Here is a 23,821-nt window from a genome sequence, read left to right as displayed (position 1 = left end):
TTTCAGAAAAGGGATAATACAGTGCCTTTTTGAATTTTTAAATATGGCCTCAGAATGAGAGTAATTAAAGCAAGGAGCTGCTCATGGATGTGATGAAGAAATGGAACATAATTATAAGAAATGGGAAAAATAAAGGTGTTTGATTTTTGAAAAATATTTAGATAGGAGAAACTAAATTATTCTGTGAATTTTAAATCATTAAAGATAGTAGAAAATATAATGAACTCGTGCCAATAATTATTGGAACTATGCCTGCATTTACGTATTACTTGTTTATCATCTCAAAAAAATTGACAATTTCTACAACAGTCATTTTCTCTTTTCAAGTAATAAATTCTACAACATTCTGACAATTTTACAAGAAGACATAAATTTGAAATGGATCTGAAATCTTACACCTTTAGAGTTAATATTTAAATTTTAGAAAAAGAGTAAGTTAATAACGATACTGAAAGATCACTTGAACCTCACCAAAGAGTAGTTCTCTCATATTTTTGTCTCAATATAGATGATATTAAGCATTACTGAAATTTTTTTTTAAGTGTTTACGGACCAAAAAATTAAGACTGGGTTAGAAAAGTTTGAAAAATACCCTATGTAGGATTATTTGCTGGAGTTTTTTGTTTTTTATTTTTTTCATGATAGGGTAGTGATTGAAGAAATGGCTATTTTGAGACTGTGAAGAGATTTTAATGGGTTATCTAACATCTACAAAACCAGTTATCTGAAGGTACTACAAGTTGTGTTTTCAACAAGTTTCCAAGTCGCTAGTTTCTCTGTGAAAGAATTCATTGTTTAGCCTGTGACACTCGTGACACTTGCACTTTCTTGGCTTCTGCAATTTTTTTTTTTTTTAAATGGCTGCCCAATAGTCTTTCAGTGGGCTTCCACACAAGAACTATCTAAACAACCTATATTTGTAAACCAGTTAGCTGAATAATGTGGCACAAGAGGTCTACCAAGACCTAATTTCTCACTACACCATTCATATTCATTCAGCTATAGCATACACTCAAAAAATACCTGATATACTGAGATTAAGAATATTTTAAATGACCTTAAAGAAATTCAAATCTAACACTGTCATGAAATCTTGACCATAACATTGTTTTCACTAGTCAGACCATCCATCTGCAACCTTGTATGAGAAAATAAGGCTAGTACAGTAGGATGGCCATACTCCTCTATGCTACAAGTTTCTACTAAGAGTCCATTCTAAGGTTTCAGAAGTCATTGACAGAACTTAAAAATCCAAATAACATTAAAAGTACAAAGATTTTTGTCAAAATACAGCTCTACCTTTTGATATTCTAGATTAACTCAAAAAGCCAGAAATAATACAACACTTGTGTCAAACAACAAAGATCTTGAGATGCAGTGTACCATGTTACTAGACAATCGGGACAGATGGGCACAGGCCTCCCTAGGCTTGACAGCTGTCCCTTTAATCCCATGCCCTGACCTCAGCAGTTTGCAGCACCAGTAATTGGCTGCCAAGTCTTTGCTTACAGGATCTATGTGTTAAGATGGCCATCCCAGAAGGATGGCTCTGGAGACCCATGGCTCCAAGCAAGGGACAACATGACAATGGAACCAAGTCTCAGGTGTCTAGAGATGCCCACACTTTCCATGTTACCACCACCAAAGCAGTTCCATCAAAGAAGAAATCAGAGCAGGACTTTACCCAAACATGGCACCATTTTGTTGCCTGATATTTAATGATGTTGATACAGACTGAGCAGAGCAATTTTCACAAAAGTGTGCATGACACACCATGGCGCTTCAGGCTTTCTGAGTAACTTGGCACTAGTAATTTTGGCACACTCATTGCCAGCAATGGATGTGTCGCTGGGAAACCAGTCTCCTGGCATGGCACGAGTTAATGAATGAGGATGTGCATGCCTTTTGATTTTGATAATCACTGGCCATGATTACTTGATGAATTATTGTTGCAATCCCAGTTAGAATACAAAGGAAAAAAAGAGTATGATTTCGAACCCATATGTCCACTGGGTTCCATACCAGAGTTTCACATATGTATAAGGTAATAAACTAAATTCAAGTCTTTTTCACTTGAGAGCCATACAAGACATAGGCTACAAAGGCACTGCCCCTGTAATGGAATTTTGTTTTCATTGCATTGAATTGCATTGCATTGAATAGTATCAGTACAGTATCCAGTTTATTTCTTCCCACAAAAACTCCTGACTCTTTCCTCTGGAACACTTCACATGGCATAAAGGAAGGTCTAGTTCCTCCTTTCTTTCAGCCGCTCAGTATGAACAGGATTCTTCATACATAACTTTCTTTGACTTTCTCATCCTGCAGAAAAGATGTAAGAACTGCAACATCCACTACTGTCTGGTTTTTGTGTAATGACAGGTCCTTTAAGTGGTCATCATCACTTTGGTCCTTGGCAAAGTTCACAAATACCTGTCAAAAGAAAGATGGACCTCTATAAGTACCTGTCAACTTGCTCTTTCTTTATTCTAGCTGCATTTTTCTCTATATTGAAATTAGGTCAAGTAGGAGAATACAGGATTGCATAAATAGATTAACCAGAAAGCTTTGTAAGGGGAGGGAAGATGCTTGAAAAGGCATTAATCATTTAAACTGACCTATATTGTCCCCTAAGTCATCAATCACCTATTTACTTTGGAACATGCAGGCTTGATTAAAGAGAAGGAAGAAAAGAGTTAACATTTACTGAATACCTACTAAGTACCAGGCTCGTCTGACATTTTATGTTATCTAATTTAAATGGGTTAAGATCGCTGGCACAATGCCTGGCCCATGGTAGGTACTCAATAAATAATAGTTATTATGATTATTATTACAATTAATTCTCACAGCAACCCTATAAATTACATAGCATCATCTCTCTTTTCAAGGTCATAGAGATTTAGTAAAAAGCTAGTAGTAGAGAAGGAATTCAAGCTCAGACAGCCTAACGTGCTCTAGGGCCCACACTGGGGGCCTAAAAGTAAATCCCTTTTTGACACTCAAAGCTTACTTGGTCAAGTGTTGTCTGAGAAACAGAGTAGTCTTCTATGTGGAGTCGTTTTTTGCTATGGGAGAGGATGCTGAATATCCTGGCCAGAGAAGATAATGAAGATGGAAGCTGGTATTGTAGCATATTTCGGTGTTTCTCTTTTAGGACACTTCCTGGAAAGGCAAGTCCAAAGAATTCCTGGACAGGCTTCAGGTCAGGGTTTGTTCCTGCTATTCGTACAACTATTGTATAACCATCTCCAAACCTGAAAGCAGAAAAAGTCCAAATGGAGGATGAACCCCAGGAAACCTCTCAAAAGAATATTTAACCCTGAGAACCCAATCTGTGCCAAGAATAAGGGAAGTCCCTAACAGACCCAAAAATAAGTTTCTGAGAGGAGGAACCAGTTATGGTGTACACAATACCTGCTCTATCATGGAGTTAAAGTACTATGCTAAGTACTTTACTTACTATGCTAAGTACTTTAACTACATGATCTCATGTAATCCTCACCCTGAACCATGACGTCTGGCAGTTGATAACAAAGAAATCAAAGCCCAAGGAGTTAGTCACTGGCACAAAGCTCATAAATGGAGGGGCCAAGATGCAGACTTGTTTGTGTTTGGCTCCAAAGCCTGTGCTCTTAACCACAGTGACATATATAAATGATTTCATTTTGTCTATATATGGTGGCTATGAATAGGAATCAACTCGAGGGCACACAACAACATATAGTGCAGCTAGGAGGTAGACATTCCTAGGAAACTGAGTCTCAGAGAGGTTAAGTAAATTTGCCCCAGGGCGCACAACTAGTAAATGTTAAAGACAGAATTTGAATGCAGCTCTGTTTGATTTCAAAGCCCTCATTCTTTCCACTATACCATTTGCTCAGTTTTACTTCCTTTTATTTAAGATCTACCTTCTATACGCACACAAGAGTAAATATCAAGCTTTCTTAGTAGGAATGATCCCAAAGAAACTATCTTTGTTACCTGTTTTTCAGATGCTGAACACTGCCAAGACACCTGAACTTCCCATTGACCATAATTGCCATCCTAGTGCAAAGAGCTTCACATTCTTCCATACTGTAGGGAAACAAAAACAAGGTTTTAGAGAGATGCTCCTATAGCCATCAGAACATCACCATGACATCTGGCATTTCAAAGAAACAGAGTCCTAGCTTCCTAGGGCATAAGAGCATCCTATTACAAATGCATGAAGATGTTGAGATGACACTACTTGTTCACTGCAGTGCTGTTTACAATTGTGAAAAAAAAAATGTTGGGAACAATCCAAATGCCTGAAAAAGGGGAAGAGTTAAATAAATTAAGGTATATCGCAAGTGAATGCTATCCAGCTAAAAATTTATGACATCTACATTTAATGACCTGAAATAATGTTTATAATATATTGCTAAGTGTAAAAGCAGTATATATATTATGCTTGTATTTTTGTTTGTACAAAGGGATCTATAAACACACACACACACACATTTGTATATATAGGTTTGCATAAGAAAACATCTACCAAGATATACAGTCCAATGATAATAATAGTTTTATCCAAGTGGCACAATTTCACATGATTTTAATCATTTTTCTCTTTGCCTTGCTGTATTTCCTAATGTTTACACAATGGTCATATATATTACTTGGCAAAATGAAAAATCATACTACACAGAAGCCAAGCCAGGTTTTCACTACAGACCTATGAGATGTAAGCACTACTGATCTCCCCTCCTTGATGATACTTAGGGCACAATTCCACAAGAATCTCCGGGCTTTGGGATCCATGCCTGTGGTGGGTTCATCCTGTAATTAGAATAAAATAAATCTTCTACTATTTGCTAAAAAAAAACAGAGACAATTTTTTTTTTTTTTTTTTTTAATGTAGCAGCATCTTGGAAACAGCCTACATTTTCACTTACTGTTAACTTCTAGTTATTTCTATATGGAACAAAGAACCAGACCTTATCTATGAGACTAATCATACTTATTTATAAACAGTTTGCTTTTATAAATGTCTAATTAGAGCAGGAAACAATTCTGAGCAAATTTTTATGAAATTAATGTATTTCTCCCCACCACCACCACCAAAAAAAAATGGAAAGGAAAAAAGTCATTTAGGTTCAATTTCATCTTTTCATGACTTAAGAAGCATATGCTAAAAATTGTTTTTCTCTGAAATTTCTACTGAAGTCGGCATAAGATTTGGGTAAAATTCTTTTTCTTCACTTTTTATTCTAGTTCGCTCAGCTTAGCCTGTTATATTCCACTTGCTAGTCTAAAAGAAATTTATTACAGACCGACATGATCTGCATAACATGAAAGCCTAAACCTAAGACTTCCTATTATAACTTCAATGCTCTTCCCCTCTACAGAAGAAAAAGGGTTAAGGGCTGCTGACTGATTCAGTCCTCCCTTTTTCAGCCTGTCTATGTGTAAGAAACAGTGACCCAAGTGCCACCTTAGGGGTCTTAAAAGTTGTATCCACACCCTCCATCCTCATGGGATGAACACACAGAATGTTCCAGAGAAAGGTCAAACCATACATCCTGCCTCAGCAACACCTGATGAGGTTTTCCACGCCAGAAAAACAAGGTGCCGGGAGTATCTCTGGTGGCACAGTGGTGGTTTGGCTGCTAACCAAAAGGTTGGCAGTTTGAATCCACCAGCCACTCCTTGGAAAGCCTATGGGGCAGCTGTACTCAGTCCTACAGGGTCACTATAGATCGGAATCGACTCGACAGCAATGGGTAAAGGGCATGGTAGAGCCACGCAGGTATTTGTTGAAGGAGGAGAACAATAGAGCGTCCCTCTCATTCTCCAAGGCTGCTCTGCTATTTCTGGTGGGGGCTTGCCATTACTGAGTCAGTCATGCAACAGCCCTGGATGTACAGGACTTTAGAAAAGTGATGTTTTCCATTCATGCCAGAACAATTTTTCCTTCCACAGTCACACTCACCAGAAACACCACAGGAGGCCCACCGATCAAAGCCATGGCTGTGGAGAGCTTGCGCTTGTTGCCTCCACTATAGTTACCAGCATATTTTTCTCCGTATTTCAGAAGGCCCAGTTTCCGAATTGCCCATTCACCAACCTAGAGTGATAAAAGGCAACTTGGCTTTTGTCTGGTTTGGAAATTTTATCATGTTTTTTCACACCTTGTGGGAGAAAGATGTGGCAGTCTGGTTCCGTAAAGATTACAGCCTTGGAAAACCTATGGGGCAGTTCTACCCTGTCCTATAGGGTCACTATGAGTCAGAATTGACTCAACAGCAGTGGGTTTTATTTTGTTTTTTCTTACATTTACATATGAAAGTTCCTTCACTGAGTAGGAATGGATTCTATAATCCATTCTATAGTCACAGCCTGGCAACTGCTGTGGAGCAGAAAAGGGGAAGGGGACTGGTGGTGGGGGGAGGCAGCACTCCCTCTCTGCCCTCCAGTACTTTTGCCCAGACACCCCCACCCCATCATCACCACAGATTCCCACCCCAAAAGCAGGTGCAAAGAGCCAGCATTTCACAATGCTGTATCCGAGAGGAAAAGTGGCCTGAAGTCATTGGTTATGTGTGAAAGTCAAAGCCACAGGTACACTGTACACCCAACTGCAGGATGCCGGAGTAGGCAGGCTGGCTTTCTGTGCCCACAGTACCTTGCCAACTTCCTTCTCTGGGACTCCTCTCAAGAGAGCAAAGAACTCCACATGTTCTCTCCCAGTCAGTAGCTCTGTGATGGCATCAAACTGAGGGCAATAGCCCATGCTCTGATGTACTTCATCGATATTTGATAAAATACTGCAGAGAAAAGTACAACTGGTCAGGTTTTAAGCATTCAGAGATATTCCGATTAGACAATCTGACCTGAAGTTCCTATAAAGTATGCTTCTGCATGACAAAAATACCAGTTTGCACACCTGCTGCTGTTTAAAGGAACAGCCTTTCTGTTCCCAGGGTGCCAGAGGCAAAGGGTGACCACCTGGTAGTCTGCGTGCCCTGCCTCTATCCTTCCCAATCCTTGCACCTGGCTCCCCCAACACCTCAATATGCAGATTGAGCCACATTTCCAAATTCCCAAGTCCACCCCAAATGCAGTATCAACTTTATCAAAAACTTGGATCACACCATCCCGGGGCTTTAATCCAAGTCTCCTTCTCAGCCCTTGAATCTGTGGCCCAGTCACATGTACCACATGTTCCTTGTTGTTCCAAAGTTTCCTTTATGGTCATTCAGATCCAGAGAAGGCCCAGCAACTCTGGATGCGAGCCATCCTGCTTTCTGCCGCCCACACACTGACTCAGTTACAGGGGCATACTCCAGTCCCCTTGGTTCCATGGGATATCCAGCCCAAGTACCCTCCTGGTTCTCAAGGTTTTTTTTTATTACAGACTCTCTGAGAACCTTGTGACAGGAAAAATTACACCTACAGACACAATTTTCCACGTTAAAAAAAAAAATTTTGCTGTTGATTCTGACTAATGGCAGCCCCATGTATTTCAGAGCAGAAGTGCACTCTGTAGGGTTTTCAATGGCTGTGATCCTTCAGAAAAAGAACACCAGGCCTTTCTTCTGAGGTGCCTCTGGGTGGATTTGAACTGCAAACCTTTCGGTTAGCAGCCGAGTGCTTAACCATTTGCGACACCTAGGGAATCCTTTTACACATAATGGTGGGGACTTACAGGCCCTATGAAGCCAATCTTAGGTTGAGAACCCCAAGGTGGAGGAAGCTCTTTGTCCAGACCCCAGTCCAGTGGCTGCACTTCAGTCACCTCTGGGCTGCCATAGGCTTAGCCTTTCAGCAGAACTCATTCCTCTTGGCATATCTCACGTTCCCCCCCAGGGCCAGACTTTTCTAGAATTATGAGACAGCCCATGCACACAGTGCAAGGCCCTCTCAGCTACACCATTCAAGCCAGCTCTTACAACAGACCCTATGACAAACCTTAGTTTAGGCCAGTTATTGCTGCCATTTTAAAACTCTTTCGTTACCATTGGGTTAACGGTATACCAGCCACTTTTTATGCCTCTGGAATTCACAGGTAAGGCATTATTCCGGTTCTAATGCATTTAGTATCAAGGTGGGTCCCTTCTGAAATGCGTGAAGCTCAGTGGACTGGAGTTGAAGCCTCACTGTTGTGCAGATTGAGCATTTTGGCCTCCCCCTCTCCCTTTACTTCTGTGAGATACAGCTTGTAACAGCATAATTACGGCTTTCCCATGTGATATAGAGCCCTGATGGGTTTGTTTTGTTTTTTCTGTGTCATATTTGGAAAACCCAAGTTTCCCCATGTAACCTAATGCAAAGGTACCTACAATAAATTATTTATATAGCTCTCATTGGTATATTGTCATACCACAGATCAGTCATGCCACAGTGCCACTCACCTCATTGGTGGCTTGTATTACCACATCATATTTCTCAAAATCCATATTACAACCAAAAATTTAAACATACTTATTTGGTAAGCATGTATTCCAATACTGAAAACACACACGTTCAAAAAAAAAAAAAATCAACGAGAAAAAATGTAGTAACAAAAGGGATCTGCCCCAGGAGCCTTGTACAAGGACAAGTCTGGGGAAGCAGCTGCACAGACCTAGGCCAACTATTCTCAGAATTTCTGCTCCCTTAAGCAGTGGTGGTACAGTGGTTAAGAGCCTGGCTGCTAATCAAAAGGACAGCAGTTCAAATCCACCAGCCACTCCTTGGAACCCTATAGTGCAGTTCTACTCTGTCCTATAGGGTCACTATGACTTGGAATTGACTCAATGGCAAGGGATTTGGTTTGGTTTTAAGCTTCCTTACATTGCCACTGAACAAACTGGCAAGAGACAGAAGGGAAGATTGATGAGCACATTAAGATTCTTGCTCTTTTCAATTTCATTGGCTAGTAGCCCCCACTCCAGTGTTTTCGAATTTTGAGTCACCAGCCATTAGTGAGTTGAAGGTAAATTTAGTTGATCATGACCAGACTTTTTCTGAATTACATGGTATAGAGTAGAAGAAGAAATATCAGAGTAATTACAAGAAATAAAAGTAGATACTGTTTTATAAAACCTTTTTTTTTTTTAATTGTATGTGTGAGTGGTTATGTGTCTGTGTGTATGTGCTAGATTGAGATGTAAAATGTATTTCCTACTATGGGTCATAGTCAAAAAATTTGAAAACCACTGCCTTATACCATCTTCCCACATAAAAAGCCCAGAGAGGCATCACATGTTTAGAATACTCAAGGGCAATACTGTCTAACAGGTCTCTAAAGTGTAGCTGTATCCCCAAAGATTGAATTGCTTATTGACCTGTGAATTCTCAGATAATGGCCTGATGGTGGCCTCATCAACTTGTACACCATTTAGGGAAGGCAATTTAGCAGGCACATAATCTCTGATCCTAGGAAATTTCCCTGAGGAAGTAATCAATCAATACAAGGACATATTTATATAGCATACTGGGTTGGACAGAATCCTCCCAAAATTCACATCCACCGAGAAACTGTGAATCTTATTTGGAAATAGGGTCTCTGCAGATGTAATCGAGTTATAATGAGGTCACAGTGGATTAGGGTGGGCCCTAACCCAATGACTGGTATCCTTATAAGAAGAGGAAAATTTGGACACAGAGATTCAGACACACACAGACACAGATATACAGGGGAGAAGGCCATCTGACAATGGAGGCAGAATTTGGAGTGATGAGCCCAGAAGCCAAGGAATGCCAAGGATTGCCAGCAAACCAGCAGAAGCTAGGAAGAGGCGAGGGAAGTACCCTTCCTTACAGCCTTCAGAGAGAGCACGGCCCTGCTGACACATTCATTTCAGACTTCTTTTTGTTGTTTTTAAGCCAGCCAGTTTGTGGTATTTTGTTATGGCAGCTCTAGGAAACTAATACACACAGTGAAAAATGCAAACCTCTGATGTCTAGCAATAAGTAAGTGATTAAATAAATTATAGTACATATACTTTGTGGAATTTTATGTAGTAATGTAAAATTCTATTTCTTAGAATATATAACTCAATAGGAAATATTCAAAATATGCTCATAGTAAAAACTAACTTGAAACTCTATATACATTATCATCTCAATTTTATAATACATTTATACAAATGTAAAAAAAAGAAAGATTTGGGATGATGGCAACGTGCTAAAACTGGATTGTAAATTTACTAAAATCACTGAATTGTGCTCTTAAAATGGATAAATTGTATGGTATGTAAATTATACCTCAACAGAAGTATTACAAAATAAAGTGAGATTGAAAGGAAGTATAAATAATGATTATCTCTAGGTAGTGAGATTGTGGATGATTTTTATTTTCTTCTTTACACTGTACTACATTTCAGTATTTTTATGAACTCTATATAATAGTGTTTTAATCAGAAATAATAAACAATATATTTTCTTTAATAAAGTAAAAAAGGTCTTTGTGGCAAAATGCAGGCCACTTTTCTCACCTATTTTTGTTAAGAAAAGCATCTCCTCTGGTAACAGTGGTATCTCCAGTTAACATCTTGAAAGTTGATGATTTCCCAGCCCCATTAACTCCCAGAAGTCCAAAACACTGAAAATATAAGATTGAGTAACTTGTATAAGCAAACTACTAAAAATCTGAATATAAATGACCCTTGTGAGATAGGCACCTTAGTTTTTAATATAATATGATCCTAAAAATTATTCTGTACTTTATTGACTATGCAAAGGCATTCAACTGTGTGGATCATAACAAATTATGGATAACATTATGAAGGTTGGGAATTCCAGAACACTAAACTGTGCTCATGTGGAACCTGTACATAGACCAAGGGGCAGTCGTTTGAACAGTACAAGAGAATACCACATCGTTTAAAATCAGGAAAAGTGTGTGTCAGGATTGTATCCTTTCACCATACTTATTCAATATGTATGCTGTGCAAATAACCCAAGAACCTGGACTATGTAAAGAAGGACGCAGCATGAGGACTGGCAGAAGACTCATAACAATCTGTGATATGCAGATGACACAACCTTGCTTGCTGAAAGCAAACAGGACTTGAAGTACTTACTGATGAAGATCAAAGATCACAGCCTTCAGTATAGATTACACCTCAACATAAAGAAAACAAAAATCCTACAACTGGGCCAATAAACAATATCATGACAAATGGAGAAAATACTGAGGTTGTCAAGAATTTAATTTTGCTTGGATCCACAATCAATGCCCATGGAAGCAGCAGTCAAGAAATCAAACAACTCATTGCACTGGGCAAATCTGCTGCAAAAATCTCTATAAAGTGTTAAAAAAGCAAAGATGTCACTTTGAGGACTAAGGTGCACCTGACCCAAGCCATGATATTTTCAATTGCCTCATATGCATGCGAAAGCTAGACTATGAATAATGAAAACTAAAGAAGAATTGATGCCTTTGAATTATGGTGCTGGCAAGGAATACTGAATATGCCATGGACTGCCAGAAGAATGAACAAATCGGTCTTGGAAGTACAGCCAGAATGCTCCTTAGAAGCAAGGATGACAAGACGTCATCTCATGTACTTTGGACATGTTACCAGGAGAGATGAGTCCCTGGAGAAGGACATTATGCTTGGTAAAGTAGAGGGTCAGCGAAAAAGAGAAAGACCCTCGATGAGATGGATTGACACAGTGGCTACAAAAATAGGCTCAAACATAACAACAACTGTGAGGATGCTGCAGGACTGGGCAGTGTTTCATTCTGTTGTACGCAGGGTTGCTATGAGTCAGAACTGACTCGATGGCACCTAACAACAGCAACAAAAATTATTCTTGAATATCAATGAAGAGTCGAATATTTTCTTGGTTTTACGATGTCATATAGATATTTAAACATATATTTTATAATGGGGCCATTTTAAGAGTGTGTGTATTTGTTAATACTATTTGAGTCATCAGGTTGAAGCCGAAGTTAATGGTAAAAGACAGTAATGAAAGCCAGTCAATCAAATTTCACCATCTAATCTGGGTAAAGAGCATAAAAGAACACAAACATGAACAGGAAAGAAGAAAATCTATTTTTTTTAATCTATTTGAATTTCATCATCATTGTGAACAGGTCACAAAAGCACATTTTGGATGTTCATGCTTTTTTTAAACTACTTGAAATTATTCAAAATCACTCCCTTTTGACATCCTCTCAATGACTTATTGTTCCACGTAGACATAATAGAGAAGGCTTTAAAAGCCACTTTTATCCCTTACAGACATTCTTGTTTTGACTGGGTAGAGGGAGTCTGAATTAATAGGAACAAACACAGCTTGAGCCAAGCGCCTTTACCTCGCCAGGAGGAATGCCAACGCAAATCCTGTCAACTGCAGGCTTCCTCTTCCTTGTATAGATCTGCAACAAACGAAATCCAAGAATTTATGAGCCTCGGGGCTCACAGCTATCCTCAGTAACCATAGAAAAAGGAATTATTACTCAAACACACCATGAAATACGGCTCATTGATAAGTCACATATCTTATGTGCTCATAGCCTTGGCTGTCTCTGTGTCAACCAGCTACTGATGGGCTCTACAGCTCAAAATGTGGATTTCTTTCTTTTTTTTAAAAAAAAAAAAATCTATTATCAATCTTTAAAAAAGCATACTGGCCATTAATATTTATGTAACTTTTCATTTATTTAACATAGCAAGATATTGGCAATATTTTTTTAATTATAGAGATTCTACAGGGTAGAGATCTGCAGTTAAGGTAAGATTCATATGTACTTATTGCAGAAAAGTGTATTACTGAAATTCTGGCACCTAGGGAGGGATGAAACAGACCTTGCTTTTAAGCAGCAGAAACAGATCAGCTTTCTGGACTATAAAACTCAAAATCAGCCATTACCCTCCCTACCTCTGCTTTGACTAGATACACAATATTAGTATGTTTTAATAACTGACACATAAATATAAGTGTGGAAAACAAATATATTCAAGAACAAGAAATCACATTTCCAAAGGATTCTCAGTAGGATTTCTTTAATTAAGGAGTCTCCATGGTACACTTTAGATAAAATTAAACTGACAGAAGTTTGGTATGTATACATGCACATTTTGGGAAGCATGCTCTTTTCATCCTAGTTCCTGACATATAAAGCTGAAAAAATTGAACATCAGCTGCTACAGCGTGTACTTACTGCCTCACCTTAGTCAAGTCTTTTATTTCCAAGATGTCATTCTGTCCTCCACCATCAAGAATTCTCTGTCTTTCCCGCCTCACGTCTTCATCCTCATCATTCAGAGGAGGAAGCTTTGTATTTACAGGTCTTAGAGGGAAAACATTTAAGAAAAATCAATCCTTTAATCCATTTTTCAAGACAAAGATCAAGTCTCTCAAGAAATCCTACAAAGCCTACTCTCCACAATTTCCAGGAACTACAGAGCAGCAGCTGCAGAATGCCCACACTAAGAAAGTCGGTTTGATTAGCTACTTTGAGTTCAGCGCAATCCAACCACCACTGAAGCGTATTTCCCTCTGTTCCTCCTCTGTGACCCTCAGCCAGGCCGAGCTCCATGAGTTCTGAGAAAAAAACCTCACCTGGGCCTGATGAAGAATCTGTACTGGATCAGAACAGTAATGAGGAAGAATACCACCCCTTCCACGGCCATGGCGAAGAGGTTCCGTCCCACCAAGTCCCAAGAGAGTGGCGAGACAAAGCGGTTCTCCCCTGTAGACACATTCAGAGATCCAGTCAGAATGAAGGCGCTGCAGACCACGGCCCTTCCTCAAATTTGGGATCAAGTTCACCTATCTCCCTAGAAACACTAGTGGGTATCACCCACGACAAGGAGAGAAAATAACAAGGGTGTTGCCACTTTCCAAGGCTGGTTTTGGGCAGGGATTCGGGAAACACTGAGCTCAGCATCAATCAGCATTTCAGAGCCAACATGTATTAGATCTGTAATTTCCTCTAAGATACCAAACATTTCCTTTTTAGTGAGCCATGCTGAAAATCCTTTAAGAAAAGGCAAACAACACCCTCCAATTCAGGGTAATTCTTGGGTCAATATTTTAATAAATTCTAAGTTTCACTAATAAGAAAAAGATCAGAAAGCACTTTGACCAAAAGATGCCCCTTTCAGTAGCATATAACATAACCTAGTGACTCAACTAAATCACCTAGTTATTATATAAATATTCCTTAAATTCCTTATACATGTCCTTTGTCCCTCCAAGTTGAAAAAGAGTCCCTCTTCTATGAAATGACATGCCCCATATATTAGCCAGTGAATGAATGATAGTAATGTGGCCACAGGAGAAATATTTTTAGACTCTAAAGGTAGAAAGTGCTGTAGTAAATTACCCTTTTATAGACTGTGTAAAAGATAATATATGGACACATCTGCAAGCCCCTTATTTGTCTAATAGTCAGAGTCAAAGTTTGCATCTTTCCTTCTGATTCTCTGGCCCATATCTGATTTCCAAAGCTGTGGTTTGACTCTTCCAGTGACCCTGACACTCTTTTACTGGTTCCAAGCTTACACTGAGTCCCACCTCCAAAACTCTCTCATTTTCCTCAGTGCTATTAGAAGCAAGACACAAATGGCTGTGTCACAAGACGCTGCCTTGGCAAGCCCTACAGTGGAGGGAAGTGCTGTACCCAGTCACCAACCTCATTACAAAACACAGGGCAGAGGACCAAGGCCCATGCAAAATGCCATCTCCATTAAGGTATCCCACAGCCCCTGCGGTCACTCACCAAACCTTTCCAGGGCATCAGCCATTGCCTGGTTTTTCACCATGTCAATGAGCCCCCGTCCCAGGCAAAAATGTGGGAAGATCAAGAACACAGACTTCAGGATATCATTGATGTTATTCAGCTTCTAAAAAATAAGAGAAATAAAAAGAGAAGGAGGAAGAGAGATTGAATGTCATTTGTGATTTAGGCTAAAAATTGATCAAAGTCTGAAAAATGGGAATCGAGAGAAAATTTGATTCCCTAGAGACAAAACTGGACCTTTGAATTCAGACACCAATGAATAGCAGCAGCCATAGCTGATGACATAACATTTAAAAATCTGCTCTTTAGAAAACTTGGAACAATGCTCTGAGTGGGGAAAGAAATGAACATAAAATTTAGAAATAGGGCTATGTTTAATCTATAACAAAATGATTGCTTAGCATTTTAAATATATATTATGTCTGAGGCCATAGTTGAGTTTCAGGATTCTACTGGAATTTTTAAAATTATTTTTGACTACTTTAAAACTTATTATGTCCCAATAAGCCAGTCACTACCACCATCAGTTGCCATTAAATCAATTCTGACTCATGGCGAACTCATGTTATCAGTGTAGAACTGTGCTCCATAGGGTTTTCAATGGCTGGCTTTTTGGAGAAGATCACCAGGCCTTTCTGCTGAGCAGCCTCTTGGTGGACTAACACCTACAACCTTCTGGTTAGTAGCTGAGTGTGTTAACCATTTGAATCACCAGTGGCGATATATTCAACAACTGAGTGAGCTGCTGTGTGCTGGATGCTATGCTAGGGTGTTGGAGAACCAAAGGTTAATAAGAAACAGTCTCCACTCTGAGGAAGAGAGACACATGAACAGGAAATTAGTACATAATTGGGTATGTGTTGTACTGGACAGCCCAGGGAAAGGCGAGCACACCTCCCACAGGGCAGGTAAGGAAAGCGTCACATCTGAGTTGAACCTTGAAGGGAAAGCGAGACACTACCAGACTCTGAGATGGTGGAAGTGCATTTCAACCCAGACCTATGGGAATACGGTGGGTTTAAGGGACAACTTCAGCTGAAGCTTACAGTGCACTTGGAAAGAGGGTGGTGAGAACTGACCAGGAAGGTTCATGCACCTATAAGGCTTTCTGTGCCAAGCAAAGGTGTTTGGACAAAGGCAATGACAACAGGAAGGGAGAGGGAAACTTCCTTAAGAGATCTATAACTGGAACAATAGTAATCTGTTGAATGTGGGAAATAGGCAAAAGCAAGGCATGCAGGTTGACTCTAAGGCTGCGAGGTTGAACATGTGGGTGGATAATAATGCCATCCAGTGTGACAAGGATGGCATGGTGGCACAGTGGTTAAAAGCTCGGCTGCTAACCAAAAGGTCAACAGTTCAAATCCACCAGCAGCTCCTTGGAAACCCTATGGGGCAATTCTACTCTGTCCTTTATAGAGTCGCTATGAGTTGGAATAGACTCCGAGGCAACAGGTTTGGTTTTTGTTTTTTCAAGGAGAAAGATGATTAGGACATGTTTACTCTGAGGTATTTATAAAATACCTAAATGAAGCCATCCAGTAAGCAGGTGACAACGTAAGCCTAGAGTTCCAGGGAAGGATCGGGGCTAAAGGCATAGATATGAGAGGTAAAAAATACAAGAAATCAAGGGAGAAAATCAGAAAAAATATAAGAAATGAATGACATCACTTAGGGATAGTGTCTAAAGTAGAAAGCAAAGATGGCAGAGTAATCATGGGAAAGGCACCATTTAAGAAGAAAGAAGAACAAAAGAAGCTGTCAAAGGAAACTGAAAAGGCTTGATCGGAGAAACATAATGAAAAGCAGGAGAGCCCAAGGGAACTCAGGGAAGAACATAAAATTTAGAAATAGGGCAATGGTTAACCCAGAGCTATGTGAACCCAGGGAAGAGAGAATTCGAAAAAGACAAGAGTGGTCAGTGGTGTCAATGCCACAAGTTAAATAAAATCCATGTCCTCCGGCTCTCAGAGATGCTCATCCCAACAAAAAGTCGCTCTTTCTGCAGAACTCACATTGTTGGTGAAGAGCTCCAGTACAAAAGTGGCGACACTGCCATTGATCCCAATAAAGAGGTTCACGCTGGTGAGGACCACATAGGCTGTGCTAGGGATCTTGAACACGAAGGAGGCTGGGTACATAAGAGGTGTGATTGACCACCTGGTGAGGCATAAAGATACGTGGTTACTGGGAGTCCTCTGCCTTCTATCACTGGGCACCATATGCCTTATCCACCAAGATCCGTTTGCCTTACCCATACAGCAAAAGTAGAAGGGCTAGCACAGGCAGGTTAGTGGAGGACACATAGGACTTCTGCTGGAAGCAGATGAAGATGATAATGACCAATGTCGCAGGGACCACATAGTTGCACTAAAAGTGAAAACAAAGAAAGAAAGTTCACCCCGAAGTCAAATATACAACACATCTCAAGTTTTCACCCTTAAGGACAAAAAAGGGCAGATAAACTCTGAATTAATGAAGCCACATAAACTATTAATCAAAATACTGGACAATGCATTTTGACAAGCATTTTACCCTTGGCTGTTTTTATAAACCGCATACCCTTTCTGTCTTTCCAACAGCTAAGCCAAGGTGTCACACTCTGTAAACTTACTGAACGATGGATTCCCAGTCAAAGTAATTTCAATTTCACAGGCAGCAAATAAGCTTCCATTATTCTTCCAAGATGATTGTGTCTGTTTCATCATTAATGCTATATTACAGTCTGCCCAAGTTCAATCTCACATGTAATCTATTTATGAGACAAGCGCTCATAACATAAATGTCAGAATTGTTTCATCATACTGAGAATAATTTTAAAGTCTGTCCTGACAGTGTATCAAGCATTAAAATGCAGAAATAAAGACCTGACCACAGGACAATTATGAGAATTCATAGCTGGCAGAGCAAAGCAGAGGCAAAGAGGTGATGAGTGAGTTTGTCAGCAGTTAGAAGGATTACAGCATTAGACCACAGAATTCTGCCTCAGCCCCATCCTACTCGATGTGTTTATCAACAACTTAGATGAAGACATACTTATAGTAAATTTCAGAGGCTCTAAAGCAGAGAGGGACAGATAATACACAGGCGGGTAAGCGATATCCTTGAGTTCAGAGACTGGATCTTTCATCTCTGAATACCCTTATGCACACAGAGCAGACATATAGTGAACACTCAGTATATGTTTGAATTAATTAACTTCTGGATCAAGAGCAAAAAGGTTATAACAAATAGACACTAAACAAGTAAGATGCAATTTAATAGGGATAAACATAAAATTTAGACTCGAAAAAGTCAATTTATTAGCATTAGTATAGCATGACAAAGACCCAATCAACAATCATTTGTATAAAATGAAGGCTGCAGTTCACTGCCAAGTTGCCAATAAGATAGTGCTACTTCCAAAACGCATTAGCCTTGGGCTGCAGTATTAAAAGTATGGAACACAGATCAACTCCCTCTAGGCTCGTAACCATCCAGACCACACCCTGAACACAAGGTTAATTCTGGGCTTTGCTTTCAAAGGGACATTAACAATATGGAGCATGGCCACAGAAAGGCAATCAGATCAGAACAGTGCCAAGACTGAGAGGCTTGGTTTAATTACCACAGACGCATCATCTTCTTCATCATCATCATCATTCATGTTTGTACAGTGTTTTAGAGATTACAAAGTGTGTTTGCATGTATAATCTTATCTGGGGAAAACTTGGGTAAAATAAGAATTATCATCAAATATCCAAGGGATTGCCTGGTAGGAAAAGAATTAGGTTTCCTCTACATGGTTTCCAATTGATAGAAGTCACAGGGAGATATTTTTCAGCTCCACTTTACCATAATTAGAACTTCAGAATAATTATGGAATAATAATTATGAAACTTCTCCATATTGGTCCAAACAAATGTAATATGTTATACCTGGTACAAAAACATATTTACAATGGATAGACAAGCTTCTGATAAAATACAGAGTTTTCAAATGATAGATGGGTTACCTACTAAGGCAAAGAACACCCTGACTCTGGAGGTAAAAACCTATCAGAGAAGTTAGAGGCATTGGCTTGGAGTTTTGACTAACGTCCTTCTATCTTTATGTTTCTTTGAAAAGTTTCACTTAGGAAATTAGGTGGTAGTGGTATTAATTACAGTCAGTGTGGACACATTTTCCCTTTGGTATGAGATCAGCTCCATACCCAATGCTGTATTTGGTGTCACGAAAATGTACAACTAACTCTGGCTTTTCCTTTTTCATACATCTTTAGAATAGCCTGAACACTTCCTGGTGGTAACCAGGGTCTCTTGCTTCCTTATACATGCTGAGCCATGGCCCTGATGGAGATTGATAAAAAGGCAGCAGACCTGTGTCCTTACCATATCCCAGACAAAATTGGAAAGCCAGTAGATGACGGGCTTCACTCCACTGATGAACTGCAGGTGCTTCGCTTTGCTGACCCGCTCCTGAATCAGGAACACGACAAAGCTGGCCGGCACGAAGGACATCGCAAAGATGACACAGATGGAAACAAGGACGTCCACCGATGTGGTCATTCTGTAAAGAAAAAGGTAATGAGGATCTGAGGGGCCCTTGATGCAATCTAGGACTCAGTCAATAGGGATACACACACACACAAACACACTCACACTCTCTCTCTCACATCCAAATGCTCTCTCTCATGCACACACATGAACACTCAAAGCATAGCTCAGAAAAAAAATCTGTTCATAAAACTTATTTTATTCGAGAGTTAAAAGATGATCATTTTCAGAAAAACTGAAAATTCAAACACAAAACTGATTCCACTGAGGTTGAAAAAGAATCTACTGCTAGATGTAACTACTGAAAGAGGTCTGAGAACAGTCTAATGGCGGTCACTTTGGTCCCCAGCATCCACTGTTCTTGCCCTTGTAAGAGCAGCAGGGTGTAAATTTTCACACACAAAGGACTAGTGTGACTTGAAAACTTAAGAAGAGCAGAAAGATCAGGGTGAAACTACTCTAATAAGTTCACTTTTTCAGGCTGTAACTAAATTTGAAAACTACAGTGTGTACCAGATCAGTCTAACATAAAAATTCTAACAATTCTTGTTATAATGAGTCCATAAACCCATTAAATAGGGTGTTGGTATAAAATTCCTACTGACTACTGGTATCCTAGTTAAGCAGAAATGCTAACTGTGTCATGCTCCGCATATAGAAAAGAGACCTAATGTATGTTGAAATGAGTATCAACTACATGCCAGGTAATGGGCTTGGCAATTTACATAAATTGTCTCATTTAACATCATACTCTAGAAAGTTTTGAGACCAGATTCAACCCAGATCTCTGTGATTCCAAAGGCTGTACACTTTACACTAGATCATACTAGCTTTAAACTTGACAAATTGTTTAGAAGACTTACCCCAAAAATAAAGAAAAAAAAGTAAATTCAAGAATTAAAAACACAATTAAGTTAATAAAACATGTTTCACCAAGTATAAAATAGTGATTTCAAAACAAATGAAACTGATTTTTATTAAACATATGTGTTAATCGTGAGTTAAATTATCTTAGGGTTATTAACAACGTTTTAAATCTCTTTTTCTGAATTTACTAAATGCAATGATTTTTACAGATTAGTATTATTTCTCGTCCTCAGTTCAAGAAGCCCTGTCAGCCAATCTGTAACCTGATCATTTTCTGCCGAGAGCCTGGATCAACTTAGAGGTACCATAATGTAACTATCTCCCAGTTGTTATCCTACAACCAGCTTCATACTTCCTTCCTCTGCTCCAGGACTCCCCAACACCCTCTCCTCTCCTTTCCCCACCCCATCCATTCATACAGAGCTATACTTACAGAGCCACTTCTGAGAGCTGCTGCTTAGTGAGATTCAGAGGGTGATTAAAAGCAGTAATCCCGTATTTGCTCGGGTTCTCTCCCTTCTGCAGGTTGGCCCGGAGAATGGCATTGTTGATGACATTCAGGAAAGAGCTGATGGCATGCCAGCCCTTGTTGTTAAACCACACCTAAAATAAAACATACCAGATAGAGAGTAATACCCCTAAACCCTGCTCCCAGAGGTAAGTGCACACACAAAGTATATACACAAGCAGGGAGGAAATTCCAGTCACCTACCTACCAAGCCAAAATATTATAGTCTGAGAACATGGAAAGTAATGATAGCAACCAGGATATTCTGAGCACTGACCGTGTGCCCAGATACATGCCAAGTACTTTAAATCTTTTACTCATTTAATCCTCACAAAAGCTTAGTGATAGCTATGATTACTGTCCCTATTTTATAAGTGAGGAAACTGAGGCTTGGATAGGTTAACTAACTTGGTCAAGTCACAATGGCTCACTTAGTCTGTCTGGCGGCAAAGCAAATTCTCTTAACTACTATACAATATTGCCTCTTTGGTAGAGTCACAAGTATGCTCTTTCCTTTCAAGAACAGCCACTATCAACTTTATCATGAGCTGATTAAGTACTTCAGGGAACATAAGGATTACTGCCCACCAGGAAGCTACTAGAACACAGACAGGGCTTTACCTTGACATTATTTTTGGTGTCCAATCCAGTCATAAACCTTCCTAAGCTGCTGAGAAATCGATCTGCAGAACTGTCCTGTGAACAATGGAAACCTGATTCAGTTGTGATGGTTCACACAGGTAAGGGGCAACATTAAGTTTACAATCTGTGGAAAACTGGACAATCCTGTGAAAAGCAATATGACCTCGTTCATTGAAATTAAATTTGAAGCCACTGTATAAATGGCCCCTGAGAACTAAGTGACCCAAAATCTAAAGCACTGATATTGCCACAATGTCACAAGTCTTGAAGGAATCACAGGGAAACTCCATGATTCAAAGTCCTAAGACTCAGACGTCTGGCTATAATGGGGTGATGAGGATTGTTCAGAGTGGCCCCTGCGCATCATCACAAGAGCCACAACCACACTCTAGGTGCAGACACGGCAGACAAACGGTGTCTATGCTTCAAAAGCAAAGACACAGGCTCCAGGACTATCACTGTTGTCCAGGATGCTAGAGTCCATGTCATCTGACGCCTCGAATTCTCATTTAAAACCAAGCAACTTGAGTTGCAGAGAAATGAAGTGAGAATTTATCAGATCTTGAAGACCAGCCTGCCAACTTAAAACAGAAAATGATTCATCTCCTCTTTAGCCAGTGAATGTTTTAGGAATGTATGTCTGAATCCAGTTTACTTACCCACTGGCTAGATTTATAAACTTAGTTATTTAGAGAACTTTTAAACCTCTGAATTTGTTTTTAATTTACACTTTTAAGCTTTTAAACATACCCTGAGTACTCTCGGCTGCCGCAAGATCACTAAATACCGATGATGGCTTTCTATCCAAAAGGCTTGAAAGCAATGTGCTGCTAGGTGATCAGATTTACCCACCAAGTATCCCCATAAACCAGCTGCTCTGGGGCCGATTCTTCTGACATGTCTTGGGATGGATACTGTACCTTGACCAGCTTCAAGTGTTTCTTCACTTGCTTGATGGCATCATTAACTTCTTCACTTGGAGGAAGTACTTGAGAATTACTGGCACCCAGGGAAAACCCGCCATACCTAAAGAACAGCCTAACATTAAAATGCAGACAACGTGCTGCACAATATCACTCAGCAACAGATGCCACCCACATGTGTATACATGCTTCATGTAGAAGAATTTTCTATTCAAAGGAGGTCCAAAGTTAGACTCAGTAAAAGGTACACCTGGGCCTCCTCTAATGGATTCTGGCAATCTCTTAACTCCTAGAGTTTCTGCCCAGGGTGCTAACAGAAGCTAGATGGGGAGACTTGTGCCTGATAATACGCAGAGTTAAGACATCTGAGACACTAGGGAAAGAATGGTCATTCATCTCACAGATGCCCCTCCTGTCCTGGTGGCTCAAGCCTGAACTTGGGTATGGACGAAGGAGATGGGGAGTCAGGATGCAGGGGATAGGGGGATGCTGGCCACACAATACAGGCTAGTTAGAGCTTTTAGATGGGTCTTGGCTCTTCCCTAGCTTAAGGGCCACTGCAGGGGTCTATATCTGCTCTACTCAAAGTTCCACAGGTCCTGGTCCCTTGGGGAAAAGGCAAAGAGGAAAGGTAAAAAGCAGTGACAGGAACCCAAACTTTGAGGTCCCCTGAAGCAACCATATCAGTTATCTCATTTTCCAGGAAGAACAAATTGGCTTCAAGGATTCTTCCTTTCCTTTTTCTTCCCTAGTCCCACAGGTTCCTTCAAAACCCAGAGGGATAGATAAGTGCGTTGCAAAGCAGTAGAAGCAGAAAATTTCAACACTGGCCTCTTCATTCATCTCAAGACTTTCTTGGACCCATGGCAAAGGCCTGAAAAACTGTCCCTGAGTCCCGAAAGTCCCCTGAGAATCTGATTTGGGGTAAAAGTATAACTAGGTTAGGTATTCCCCTAACAATATTCTACTTCTTATTAAATCCCTAGCAACCCACAAGAGGTTTCTGAATGTCTCAAGGAAATCAGTTTTTTGCCAAATATTTTAGAGGCCTCTGAAGTGGCAGCTGGACACCAAGGAAAAAATACCCTAGGCAAAAACCCCAAGACATGTCTAAATCTAAATCTGACTGTACCCCTCTGTTGTCTGCTGAGCCTGAGGCCCTTGTCCTCCCCCATGGTGAGGTGGACCCAAGAGTATGTCAGCATCAAACAGTCCCCTAAGCCAACAACCTTTCTCCATCCAGAATTCCTGCATCAAAATTATACTCCTAAACTAAAGGAGTCAAGGAAAACTGAAAGAAAGGGCAGAAAAGAAATCAACTTACCTAAATTCATTCACCCAGATCTTGTTCTTTAAGCTACAAAAGCCAAAGACAAAGAAACCAAAAAATCAGCTCAAAGAAAGCATTAATCACATTCCTGATGATGCAAAAGGAGTAAATATCTAGGTAAGGATACAACAAAGGGACAGAAATAATACTATGATCAGGGTGACATTGTAGGATTGTGCCAAATGAAAGAAGCCCTAATCAGCATCTCCTTTGTTCTTTCCATCTTAAAAACATTATTTATATGAGAATATGCTTTGGAGTAAACCAATCTGAAAGCCACCTTATAGACCAAGAGATAGTATGTAT

At 39.8% G+C, this 23,821-nt stretch overlaps 1 protein-coding gene across 16 annotated transcripts in view; it reads right to left on the bottom strand.

Annotated features, from left to right (window-relative positions):
- Nucleotides 1-824: 824 nt before the first annotated feature.
- The window catches only part of ABCA1 (ATP binding cassette subfamily A member 1), a 138,657-nt gene continuing 115,660 nt past the window's right edge, over nt 825-23,821 (bottom strand). For 10 of the 16 annotated variants that reach the window (XM_023727434.1, XM_004372203.2, XM_023727443.1 and 7 more), the window contains 18 exons: nt 23,510-23,542; nt 22,183-22,288; nt 21,242-21,316; nt 20,546-20,715; nt 19,081-19,258; nt 16,965-17,080; nt 16,726-16,870; nt 14,690-14,813; nt 13,528-13,657; nt 13,135-13,255; nt 12,278-12,340; nt 10,446-10,552; nt 6,650-6,791; nt 5,957-6,091; nt 4,700-4,803; nt 3,985-4,077; nt 3,014-3,257; nt 825-2,433 (listed from right to left, as the gene is read on the bottom strand). In XM_023727434.1, coding sequence (XP_023583202.1) covers nt 2,293-2,433; nt 3,014-3,257; nt 3,985-4,077; nt 4,700-4,803; nt 5,957-6,091; nt 6,650-6,791; nt 10,446-10,552; nt 12,278-12,340; nt 13,135-13,255; nt 13,528-13,657; nt 14,690-14,813; nt 16,726-16,870; nt 16,965-17,080; nt 19,081-19,258; nt 20,546-20,715; nt 21,242-21,316; nt 22,183-22,288; nt 23,510-23,542 — 2,227 coding nt within the window. In that variant the 3' untranslated portion in view covers nt 825-2,292. The other 6 variants (XM_023727442.1, XM_023727441.1, XM_023727445.1 and 3 more) reach the window with 6 other exon arrangements.

Source organism: Trichechus manatus, unplaced genomic scaffold (genome assembly GCF_000243295.1).
Source record: "Trichechus manatus latirostris isolate Lorelei unplaced genomic scaffold, TriManLat1.0 scaffold00016, whole genome shotgun sequence".
NCBI lineage: Eukaryota > Metazoa > Chordata > Mammalia > Sirenia > Trichechidae > Trichechus > Trichechus manatus.
This window is presented reverse-complemented; position numbering and strand designations above follow the sequence as displayed.